This window comes from Oncorhynchus nerka, linkage group LG1 (assembly GCF_034236695.1).
Source record: "Oncorhynchus nerka isolate Pitt River linkage group LG1, Oner_Uvic_2.0, whole genome shotgun sequence".
Classification (NCBI taxonomy): Eukaryota; Metazoa; Chordata; class Actinopteri; order Salmoniformes; family Salmonidae; genus Oncorhynchus; species Oncorhynchus nerka.
Window position 1 is genome coordinate 15315516 of NC_088396.1, and position 13276 is coordinate 15328791.

General features: G+C 43.4%; 1 protein-coding gene across 1 annotated transcript; it reads right to left on the reverse strand.

Moving 5' to 3' along the window:
* Window positions 1–1114: 1114 nt before the first annotated feature.
* On the reverse strand, window positions 1115–12322 carry LOC115104129 (N-chimaerin-like). Its single transcript, XM_065008963.1, has 7 exons — window positions 11625–12322; window positions 9540–9624; window positions 5957–6130; window positions 5209–5286; window positions 4255–4392; window positions 3594–3699; window positions 1115–3435 (listed from the first exon to the last, which is right to left on the reverse strand). Exons 1-7 carry the CDS (start codon window positions 11877–11879, stop codon window positions 3264–3266), a joined length of 1008 nt encoding a protein of 335 aa, XP_064865035.1. The 5' UTR covers window positions 11880–12322; the 3' UTR covers window positions 1115–3263.
* Window positions 12323–13276: the final 954 nt, after the last annotated feature.

Sequence of the window (13276 nt, forward strand, 5' to 3'; positions counted from 1 at the left end):
AGAGAGGTCTGTCATGACATTATCACAGCAGTAGTCTGAACGTTTAGACGAGTTTCTTGGTCTATCGGCTGCAGCCAATTGCGATGGATTTATAATAAATAGCTGAAAAAGCTGTATGAATTCGAATAAATTACACTTTTATTGACCAATCAACCAAAACTAGATAGGAATTCATTCACCATTAATTCAACCTAATGTAAACGATAAAGCCCAGTGATAAAAATGTCAAGAATTCCTGAACAGGTATAAACCATACTAGAGCATGAAGCCACAAAAGGCTGAGGACAAAATGGGAAAGCATGAGGTGTTAAACACAGAAAAGATTGGGGCAGCCAGGTCAGATTTTACGGCTTTTAATAATCCAACCTAAAAGCGTAGTGTTTCCACAGTTACTGCTGAGAACAATGGCAGAGCATTTCATGGGATTTCACATTCAATTAGGAGAGGCCAGCTGCTGTCATTCAGGATGGCTGTGGTTCTCCGCCAGTAAACACTGCCCAGTAAGGACCTCCAGTGGAAAGTGTCTGAAACTCAATCAGAACATGAACCAAAATGAACCGAAATAACAACCGTTTTTTTGTTCACTGCCAGTTTAAATGCAAGGGTAGAGTTTGATCTTATAATGAGCCGCAAGTGAAGAAGATAAGGCATGACAGGTTTTTGGAAATTGTGCGGAAAGAAATTGCTCGTGGGTTAATTAAACATAAAATGATAAAATGCATAAACCCCAAGGGACAATGTTTGCATATGTATCCAGCAATTAAAAATCTCCTGAATGCAGACAGGGCCGTGCCTAAAGGTATTGTGGGTTTTGTGTTAATCCCAGAGCGAATCAGTGTGATTGACGCCTAGTTGGAGGGGATGCTGCATACGGTCACGTGGGCCCTGGACCGTCTATAGCACTGCCTGTCACTCTTAATATGCAGATTGAGAGGAGCAGCCCCTTTTGTCAAGGTCATTTTGCATGTACACGCAAATGTAGCATGCCATGTACCTCAATGACTGGTGTTCTGGACACATTTACCATATTCTAAAATGAACACACATGGCACGAAATGCTTATTCATTGGCTTCGTTGTTACTGGAACAATTTAGGTGACTCAGAGTAAACAGGTTCATTTTCAGCAAGCAAGGTTTAATAAATTATAATTTACATGCGCAAATTAAGTACAAAAATATTTTTAAGAAGAACAAACATTAAATGCACAAAGGTAACAGTTTGAATGCAACACAGTTTTGACTGTCCGGCAAATGTAACAGAACATTTAAAGGTACACTGATTGTTTTCTGATTGAAAGAGGCTTTGCATTTCCCCTAAAAAATACTTCTAAAACAGCTGAAAAGGCAAAAAAAAGACCGAATCAGTCAAAGATAATTACAAAGGTTCAGAGAAGATACAGTAGTCTATTTCACATCCAGGTATACAATGCTTCACAAAAACAATTGCCCATTGGGCAACCGGACAGGAGATACTGTAAATCTACATGACAAATAATAGCAGAGTATCTATAGCTAGGTTTCCATCCAACTGGTGACAGATTTTCATGTGAATATGTTAAAATACGTATAAAAACAATATGAGCATTTTCCCACCAGAGCTGTTTTTCCATCAAATTGACTTGTGGATAAAAGTCTGTGTGTGATGATATATTGCACATAAAGATACCTGCATGCTTTCCCTATGAGTCATAGTGGGAGGACCACACAACTTTAGTGGGAGGACCACACAACCACTCCAAGTTTACTTCGATATGATGGTTATTATATCAATATTTGCGCATAAAATTCTTTCCACCTACATTTCTCACGTAATTAATTTTACCGACACGAAAAGGTCCCCACCTTGTCTAGCGTATTTTGTTTTGTTGACATTTGGCAAGTTTACCGACAAAAATGATCTGTTTCCATCAGGCCTGTCATTAAATGTTTTATCCCACATGTACGTTACACGCATTAAAAGGTTGGATGGAAACCTGGTTAACGTTTCACAATATTTATCGCATGCGAGGTTACCGCTACAAAGCTACACAAAATAAAGACACGGCCAAGTCTGGTCCATCAGTGTTCTACACAAGCCCCGACAAAAATGGGGAGACAGACATGCAAAGTTTAAGGTACATCACCATCCACACCCATTACAGGGGAAGAGAAAGTAAGGTTCAGGACTGCTTAACTGGGAGTGGAAACGGATGTATCACAAATGTAATTACAAAGATTCATATGTAATACAAATGCAATAGAAAAGTTCCTTCAAGTCTTTGCACAAAAAAGTGTTTAGACAGCATCAAGCTGTTTTACAAAAAATCTGTCTCTTTCCTTCCTTATCTTAGCAGAATGGATGTGTCTGTTTTCAGAAGAGGATGTCTTCCTTATCTTAGCAGGATGGATGTGTCTGTTTTTCAGAAGAGGATGTCTTCCTTATCTTAGCAGAATGGATGTGTCTGTTTTTCAGAAGAGGATGTCTTCCTTATCTTAGCAGAATGGATGTGTCTGTTTTTCAGAAGAGGATGTCTTCCTTATCTTAGCAGGATGGATGTGTCTGTTTTTCAGAAGAGGATGTCTTCCTTATCTTAGCAGGGTGGATGTGTCTGTTTTTCAGAAGAGGATGTCTTCCTTATCTTAGCAGAATGGATGTGTCTGTTTTTCAGAAGATGATGTCTTCCTTATCTTAGCAGAATGGATGTGTCTGTTTTCAGAAGAGGATGTCTTCCTTATCTTAGCAGGATGGATGTGAATGTTTTCAGAAGAGGATGTCTTCCTTATCTTAGCAGGATGGATGTGTCTGTTTTTCAGAAGAGGAGGTCTTCCTTATCTAACAGGGTGGATGTGTCTGTTTTCAGAAGAGGATGTCTTCCTTATCTAACAGGGTGGATGTGTCTGTTTTTCAGAAGAGGATGTCTTCCTTATCTTAGCAGAATGGATGTGTCTGTTTTCAGAAGAGGATGTCTTCCTTATCTTAGCAGGATGGATGTGTCTGTTTTTCAGAAGATGATGTCTTCCTTATCTTAGCAGGATGGATGTGTCTGTTTTTCAGAAGAGGATGTCTTCCTTAGCAGGGTGGATGTGTCTGTTTTCAGAAGAGGATGTCTTCCTTATCTTAGCAGGGTGGATGTGTCTGTTTTCAGAAGAGGATGTCTTCCTTATCTTAGCAGGATGGATGTGTCTGTTTTCAGAAGAGGATGTCTTCCTTATCTAACAGGGTGGATGTGTCTGTTTTCAGAAGAGGATGTCTTCCTTATCTAACAGGGTGGATGTGTCTGTTTTCAGAAGAGGATGTCTTCATTATTGATGAGGAACTCCACCACCTGCGGTTGGTAGCGGATGTCGTTGAGTGCCGTCATGGCGTCCAGGTTGGGGGCACGCAGGAGAGTGGGCCCAAAAATAATGCCCAGGTTCTCCGCATTCATCAGGTTGTCCTTCTCATTCAACGTTACCCTGAAGTAGAGACACATCAAGGACAGACAATTAACAGCTGTGTGTTGAAAACCCATTGAAAATGAACATCTGAGCATTCAATTACAACCATGTCTCAGTTACACAAACAGGATGTTACATATCACCAGGGCAGCGAATCGTTTTGTTGAGAAACTCACCTCTTTAAATGGGCCATGAGGTACCTCAGGGTTTCACTGTGTGCTGCCGGCAGCAGTTCCAGAGCCTCACGGAAGGCCTTTAGCCGCTTCTCTGGGTCTTCCAGCTCTGAGAAGCAAACAGAGGAATGAGGTGAAAGCAGAGCGGCCACAAGACAGGCTCTCAGAACCTCTAAACATCCGTGCTCAATGGTTCTCACTGGAACTATACACTAGCATGAACGATCAGAGTACAGTCAAGATGAGCTGCTGTTGAACTCCATATAACTGACTACCAAACAATCGTAATTTTCTAAAATGGAACCATAAGAAGTTCAAACGTAAAGGAGGATCTGATGCTTATTTGATGTGGACTTCATGCAATAGCAACACACAAACAGTGGAAATGCGGTAAAGCACAGCAATATACACTTGAAAAAGGCTCTATTTTGCAGAATCGTCTTTGAGAACTCAAGAATCTAAAGGAAGAGCAGGATAAATGTTCCCTGAACACTTCCGTCATGCGTCAGGGCTTGAATGTTGAGGGATTTACATGACTCAACCACAGATAGGAAAACGCACACCAATGGCATTTCTTCTTGCATGGTGCTGGTGCGTGACTGAAACAATTATGCATCATTTTAACTGGCAGAGAAGAGGAAAAAGCTGCTTAGGTCGGACTCACTTGCAGTCTCGATGAACCTGGGGTAGGCGTCGTAGGAGATGACAGGAATGGGTAAATCTCTGAGGTACAGTTTAAGTGCACCCGTGATGATGTTGATATCTTCATAGGCATTGGCAGAGATGTCTGTCTTCTCACCATCTGTGAAGAGATATAACACACTGTTAGACACGAGGAAAGGACTGGTTGGATGTGCACAAGGCCCTGTTACGATTGTCTTGCTGATTGAACTCAAGGACATTGAGTGCTGGCAGCGTAGTGCGAAGTGAAGAATAAAGGGCTTGTGTCACTGTGGGGGATGAAATCTAGGCTACTTCTCTGTTTTGACTGGCCTGGCCTGTTCTACTTTCCCCTCGGTTCTACATCCAGAGCAGGCCATGGCCTAATTCTGCCGAGGGTCTACATATCACAGTGTTGTGAGTTGGAATGACACTCTGTCATGTGTGATCTCCCACACACGGGTCTAGCTAGGATTTAACCCATGGCTCCAGGCTTCCCCCATGTCCATCTCTAAACTCACACTGTACTGGGCAGAGAATGAGGCAGACGATTTCTAACTGCCTCTTTAACTGTGATAGGCAAATGAAGTTGGAGGTAAATGACATTTCTACGGTAAATTACATTTCGGTCAGCTACGGTTGTTGGACTCGTCGCATGATTTGCCATCCCCAGAGCTGGCCCCTGGCCCTGGCCCCTGGCCCCTGGCTATACATCCTGTGACTGGACCGCGTCAGGACAAGCTGTGCTCTCCCAGATGGAGACTAATCCCTCCTCAAATGTGTCACCTTCCCATTAATACTGCCTCTATAAACACATCGGAGTGACAACATTGAACTCAAACCTAAAACCATCACATTGAGCACGGAGGCGCTAAGAACCGATAAGCGTGCCGCGAGAGGCACCCGAGGGGGTTGTTAACACCCGGACAGAACTAACGGATGTCAATAGAAGACATACCTCTGTCAAATGTCGACTTGACATCTTCCACTGAATCGCTGAATCCAGATATTCTGTAGAGCCCTTCAGACTTCAGCCCTATGACAGAGGGATAGAGACGTTTAATGACAAACGCTGCATTTACACAACATAACATAGGACAGGAGTGGGCATCCAACACGGATTCAACTCAAGAGCAGAATAAATACGGCCAAATTCACCTTCAGCGGTGACCTTGGGCAACAGAAAATGTCATTAAGCTCTTCCATATGGATGAGAAATTAAAAAGATCTACAAAAGCACACAGGGAATAACATGGGCAGATGCAAATAGTTTTCTGCGTTATTGAATAAAACGTAAATAAAAACATCAATATAATATAGCATGAGTTACAGACGTAGACTACCAGGCTAGACAATGAGGTAGAAATGAGGCTTCTACATCGTTGAGTGATTCAACTGGAACGCAATCAACTGAAACACCAGCAGCAGCAACACCACACAATCCTCCGTTGTGTACAATTGCCAGGCCTCCCATCGGCTCTCCACATCAAATGAATGGAAAGGACCAACATTAGAATCATCCATCCTTCCTGTTACCTGCACTTAATTGGGTGTGTGTACATGTGGTGATTGAAAAATGCATCCATCCATTACTGAAACACACAAAATATAACATTTCCTGAAAGGGAAAGAGGGAGCGCGATTTCCAAGAAGGGTAGGATTTCCAACTATTTCAATAGGGCCATTGCTATCTATCGTCTTCTCACCTCTCGATTCAATCTCCTGTATGCACATGTCCACCACCATGGGCCGCTTGGTGTTGTGAGCTTTCACCAGGGTTGTTAGCTCACAGCTGTAGACTTTCTTGATGTGTTTCAGGTCTGGCACGCAGTTGCAGGGTACCATAGTGGAGCACTGCTTGTGGACATTCAGGCCACAATCTGAAAGAAAAGAGGAAGAGGAGACCTAAGAGGGATGTCTTCAAATGATATGTTCCAATAATATCATTCCAATGATATCTTCCAATGACATCCTCCAGAGGAAAAAATAAGACCAGAATGAACATTGAAGTGTACCATGAATAGTCTGCATCCCCCAGATTGTTCATTTCATTTTTGTCGACTGGCTTGGTTTTGTTTTTGCTCGCTAAGGCCTAAATGCTTTTGATCAATATTTGGAGTCAGAATGTCATTGGACCACTGGAGAATTCTGTCCTGGCTGATGACTTCCCCCGTTGGTCAGCTGCCAGGGGTGTTATTGGAGTCACCTTGAGCACTGGAATGGAACACAGGTCCACAAACTATCCCTCATCCAGACGGCGTGCCAGTCATGCATCAAAGTCATTCGTAACAAATTCAACAAAGGTTGATCTTACATCTACCAAATTTATTCTGGATTCTACTATGTGGCTTGGTTTGTTTTTAATCTGCACAAAAAAATAAAAAATAAAAATGACCCAAACCTCCTAGACGTATTTTGTCACAGAGATTTGTAGCACAACATGAACCTTATTTGTGTTCTTCTAAGCAGTGAATATGTAGTTTCAATGATCATCCCCAGTGCTTTTGTCTTCGGTGCTAGTGAGTGGGGCCTGAGGCGCAGCTGCCTGCATCAGATTCAGAACAGGTTTCACCTTGCAGGGAGCACAGCAGAGAGCCGACACAACGACTCCTTCTTCACTTTGTAACAGAGGCTTTTAGAGGGAATTAGAGGCGCACTGAAAACAATGTGGCCTGGAGGAGGGAGACTCAGGCCTGCACGCTCCATTCTCCTCCAGAATCTGGGCTCGCACACAATGGCCGTGCAGGCAGCGATTCAGCCGCTGCGGGCTACACTAGACCTAGTTTCCTAGACTTAAATGGGCCAGCTCCTTCAAGCTTTAAGCAGTTCTCTGCCTTCTCCCAGTTTGGAAGAGGAACGTTTGACAAAAAAATGGTGCATTATAGTATTCCAACTACATCTCGAAATAAACATTTTGTTCACTGAGGTTTTTTTCTATGACTACATGGTGTTTCAGAGGAAATATGTCATCATTGTTGCTCCTCAAATATCAAATCACACATTTTTTAAAAAAAAAGGCACAAAAGGTCTATGATGTAGAGAAATAGCTACACATATTTTGATTAAAATTGGCCCCAGAGAAATTTCCGCAGGCTTTACTCATATGCATTGATGCAGGGACGTAATTACCTTTAAGAGATGATTCTATTAAGGGTGTGAGACAGGCAGCGTAATAGAGGGCAGCCTCCCACCAGACACACACACACACACACACACACACACACACACACACACACACACACACACACACACACACAGGTGGCCCCTGGGTTCCAGGTGGGGTGGGAAAGCCCAGAGGGAGCCTGCAGACAGACACTGCTTTACTGCACTGTCAGCTCTATCGCCATGGCGAGGAGAATACATTCCACGGAGGATGAGCTCTGCCTTGATTTGGCTAAAAGGGTCTGACACTGGAGTGGGGTGAGGGGCTGGTCCCACTGGTGGCCAATCAACACATCATCATGTTGTCTAACCTTTACTGTGCCTGAGATCTCCAATGCTTCTCTATTTTACCATCTCTAATGGCAGCAGCATATAGACAAACACATGGTCCTGTTGCTAGTTATTCTATGTTGTTTTCCACCACGCGTAGAATGGGGATGAATAGAGACTGTGCTAGCTAGGCTGTGTGACCTAGCTCTCTGGTTCTGGCTGCTGAATTTTAATGCGGGTGGAAATGGAGCTCCTTCCCAGCGCTCAGAGCCCCACTCCTCATTAAAGAGACATGCCAGCTTTGTTTTTCTTCACGGGCATGATGGTATGAGGCTGGGGGGCGTCCTCTGATGAGGAAATGTGGCACAACAAGCACTGGCAGGGGCTGACTTCCTGGTGCTCACCCAAAAACACTTCACACATACAGAAAGAAAGGGGGAGGGCGTTTTTGGAACGCAAATTCAAACATCGCTTAAGACTTCCCTGTCCTAGATTCTGGTCGCCATGGCGTTAGTCTAAAGGAATGAAAAAATACATGTACACGTTTCATCTGATTGTCAGCAGCTTTCTAAAGCAATGCATCAATTATTCATGTCGCGGCTCCCACAGATATAAGTGTAGGTCACTTTGTCCCATTAATAATACATTAAATACAGACATCAGTCTACGTTACGGCCTTATACGGGAATGATGAACACCGGAAAACTACTGCTTTATAGAAAACCACGAGAACACTATCTACAGTTCGATGTGCCTAAATAACAATACGTGAAATTGCAGTGCACTAGTTTTGCTCTCAAGCGAATTAGTTCATCATTTCTAGAGATCAATAATATCGCAAAGCGTGCAAGCACTGCAGCAATGTGATCTCATGCAAGCCGTTTGCATGCTGCATGCATGGGTGCCCCACTTATGCTGCATTTTCTGTTGTTGTTATCCTAGTAGCATCATGACACCACTTATTGCCTAATATCCTGTGATAAAGATGCTGCAAAATCTTTTCAAAACCTTAAGTCAATTGAAAAATTAGCCCTTAGATGGGGACAAAATAATTTCATGACCATACTGTACATTCAATGTAAATGTGCTGCTTCACAATATCAGATCGTTAATTGCTCACAGTGCAGCAAAATCATTCAACTAGTAACATCTGCCCCGATTGGATAGATAGGCATAGGTGTACGCGTGTTTAAAAATGGGAATCTATTCCCGAGACCATCAAGGGAGAATTTCAGCATGAATCCACAGAGGCATTCTCAACCCCCCACTTCTGCTGCAACTGGAGCACAGAGAGAGGAAGCCAGTCTGAGTCTGGACGCCACTGTGCATTATGATAATGGGCTGATCAATATATAGATTGCATATAGAGTGCATATACGTCTGCCGTCGAGTGGAGAACAATTGCTTTGTCCATTATGTGGGAATATGGGAGCTGCATCAGTATAAAACAATCGCATTAAAGCTTGTCGTTTGAACAGTGGCAGAGTAACGCCATTAGCAAAACTCACCAACTGGACCTCTCATTCATTCATTCATACAGGAACACATCATTTTCTGTTAAAGCAAGGCATTCATGTAGAGTGAGAAGTACTTATTACAGTAAATCCTCAATATTGAGTCCTCATTTCACTCCGTTGCCCAACTCCTCTAATCTGTTCCCCAAATATTGGTGGGGTTTTAGATTAAGGGACGCAATATGACCCCCACTTACGCTCACATTACAAACCAGGTTACCCACATACTGGGGTGAGAAAAACATCAAAGTCCTTTACATAGATAAAGAACAGCATGGTGTTAAGTAAAACCAGCAGCAGCTGTACAGTGGCTGTCTACTGTAAAGAACAGTACAGTACGTACCTGCACATTTGACTCCCTGAGCCGTCAGCCCCCACATGAAGTTGGCACAGTATTCACACCAGTGAGGTCCCCGGAACGTGTGGACCTGGAGGATAGAAAGAGAGACAAAGAGAGAGGATGGTTGTCAGATGCTGCAGTTATGTACCACATGGGTACCACACCTTCCCCAGGTTGCCCTGGAGACACTACAATGCTGGCGTCTTAAACTAGCCAGATTGTGTGTGTGTTGGAGATGAGGGGCGTTTAGAGCCCAGTCAAATCTGACAGGATGCCTAATCTACTCAAACTGTTAATGAGTGGCCAGGCTGAATAGGGGTGGTGGTGGAGAGCGGGGAGGATGGGTGGGCACTGTTGACGCCGTGCCAGTGTGAGGGGGGGCATGTTGTCATGGAAATGTGCTACGGCAACGGGTTGCTCAAGCAAGGGCAAGGAAGGGAGCTCTCTCTCCGCCAGGTAACATAACAACAGCTCAGCCAATCAGGGGTGCCTGATCCAGACCTATTGGGAGGAGGCAGAGCAGGCTCCCTGTGAGGTGTTTTCCTACAGTACATTGGGAATAATGGCCCTTTTATGTGAGGTGTGAAATACTAGGGCCATCACCAATACTGTGTGTTAACTCATTATGGGATCAGGGACAGCATGAGAGGATTAGCAGTAAAACAATTCATCACAGTAAAATGGTATCAAGTCTGATGAATTGTTCATCAGACTATACTACTGGCAGGAAGGTTAAAATATATTTTGTGATTCATGGCCTCACAGGAAAATAAAACCTTATTCACTTGAGTATTTAAAGAGCTGCTGTCTTTAAAAATCAACAAATCCCTTTGAAAATGACCCATGTGGCATTTTATTTTGAAGTTTTTTGTTGTTGTTGCGGAGGGTGTTTTAGTTGGGCAATTTGTTGAGTCCAGTATTTCTCAAGTGAAAAAAATGTGTGAGGTGTTGTCTTATGTAAATGAAGTCGGGCTGCTGGGCAGGTCTGTCTCATTGCTATTGGACAGAGAGCAATCACCGCAGCTGTTCACCCCATGTTGGTGGGAAAATGGACATTGTCAAATCAAAGCCAACTGTCATTTATCCGTTGTTACATTATGCTATAAACTCTGTTTTAAACAAGACTTTGTGACCAAAATGATCCTATTTACACTTTGTAGTCAATTGTTTGACACTAAAATAACTGTTTCTGACTCATATTGATGTCACATTGTCAAAGAGATTCGTTGCTTTTTAAAGGCAGTCGCTCTTTACGTAGGAACAATGAACATTTCAATTCATTCATACGATTTAGCACCGGTTGTTGTCTCTGGCTATTCAGTGAATTTTTTTCTCACATATACATTTTTTTCATCATACTTTGTCATCAATTTCTTCAAAGAGATATCTTGGCTGTACAGGTTAGAGTGTACAAGGTTCAGGATCATTAGGAATTAAAATGCTCTGTCATTAACTATTACACACTAACCACATCAGCCCAGATTGCTTCCCGCGGAGGAGGGAGCTTGAAACATTTGAGCTAAATGTGTGACAGACCCTTAAAATGGCAAAATGGAGCATTCAGCATGGACTGGCTGGCATAGTAATACATACATAAATAAGGAAGGAGGGAAGCAAGAAGAATGAGTCCTGTGAGTGTCATCAGTCCTAGAGCCTTTGAGGGAATGTTTCTGCCCCAGCTCCCCACTTCATTAACTTACTTACCCAAACAGGCAGAGCAGAGCAGACCAGAGCAAGTCTGATGACTGGAGCCTAATGAGAATAGCACTCATCCACTGTTTCCCCCCCTTCATCGCCTAATCTCCCCATCTGGTACTCAAACCAACAACAGTGGACCACAGACCACCCAACAGATTTCCTTTAGAAAAAGGCTCAGTGGAAAGACCCAACACAGTCCTATTCGCTCATGCTTTCTCTCACCCCATAACCCCCTGAACAGACATTCTGGTGGCCAACTGCCAGTATAGGAACCTAATACAAAAAAAACGCCACCTGTCCACAACATGCTGAAATAGAAGCAATATTTTACAGTGGAACGGCATGACGAAGAGATGCAACTGCTCTTCCTGTGGCAATTTGTTGTCTCACCTTGAAGTTGTGGACTTTCTCGTACTTGGGCGGCAGGCTGTTATCCTTCAGTGTGGCTTTGCGGACCAGCGAGGTGAGCTGTGAATAGGCAAACAGTTTGAGAGGCTGCCAGATAGTGGCTGGAGGTTTCTGGGGCCCTGAGATCCTCATCCCCAGAGCAGCAGCCAGTATGTCCTGCTGGTTGGCCTCCTGCTTTGCCTTGTGCACCAAAGACTTCTCTCCCTTCCGGACCTCGTAAGACTCCCTGGATGGCATTCTGACACTCAGGTTGACCAAATCAGATGAACAAGCAGCAAGCCCTATAGAGCAGTTCAAAAAAGTCAGAGGTCCTCTGGAGAAGAAAAAAAGACAAAACGGGATGCTTAGAACTCGTCTAAACTATGTCATGTGAATTGCATTGCTCCAATTTGACAAGCCTAAACTTAGCGAAGAAACACACAAATGGCAAAATCCAAAAAGCAGAAAGACGTGTCCTCCTTTAAATCCTCTCACAGCAGAGAGAGTTGGGATGAACGGTGCTCCAACGATGAGAGTGTCAAGTCCTGTGATGGCTGGAGTTGGATAGAGAAGAGAAGAAGCCTTGGGTGCTTATGTGTTCCCTGGGAATATGCAGATGAGCTGATGTTGAGTTAATCCTCTCCTCCCTGTGTAGAGCTGATATATTCTCTCTGGAACACAGACAGCACAGTGTGTGTACTGTGGATGGATGCTGCCAGCACTACCAGAGTGAGGGGGAAGAGGACGGGGGAAGGACCCAGTCACAACGGATTAGATGGATCACACTGGCCAATCAGAGCGAGGCAGGAGCCTGCTCACGCTTTATCATTGCCGTTTCCCCGCCCCCACAACCCCCCTCTAAGATCCAAAGCAGGAGAGCTTGTGTAGGAAGAGTCGGAGTGAGTGTGGGTTGATAATGAGTAATGAATGAGTCATGCATCATCACTGGGCTACTGCTGCCCACAGCTAATGACACTGGTGGGCCGTTGAAGAAAGTGCAATTTTCAAAATCTGGTTACCAACCGCTTATTGTTCCAGGGACCACAGGGAAAACATAAAGTAAACCTTTTGAACCACATTTATTTTCTCAAAATGAAATTCACAAAATATGAATCATTGTGTCGGATGCGCTATGAAAAGGGAGAACTGATGCAAGGCCAGGTTTGTCCTTTGCAATAATCTGCCTGTAAGCCTATATTTCAGCCACCATGCAGACAACCCAGAGAGAGTTAACCCAGGTGTGCTCATTCCACACAATTACAAGCGCCTTAGGGTACATTTGAGCTTTGTTTTTTTTCCTGGCTTCAACTGCATAAACAGATTAAAGTAATATGTAAATCAACAGAAATGTAAAATACAATTTGATCTACCTAAACTCCCTTGAAGAGCAATCTGTTTTTTTTCCTTCCAATATGGGCAATGGAAAAACACCATAATGCACAGAATCCCATAATTATACTGAACAAATGTACATTCCTCGAATACCTAAATTCACAGATAATTCCGTAATTCATTTAAAATTTCAAAATTCACAGATGACTTTCATGACATTTTCTAATTATTATCCTAGTTAAAATGGAAGAGAGATAAACATTAATTGAGCCTCTCATCTCAGTAGGATTCTGTCTGAAATTGTGCTCATTTTCTCTGTTACA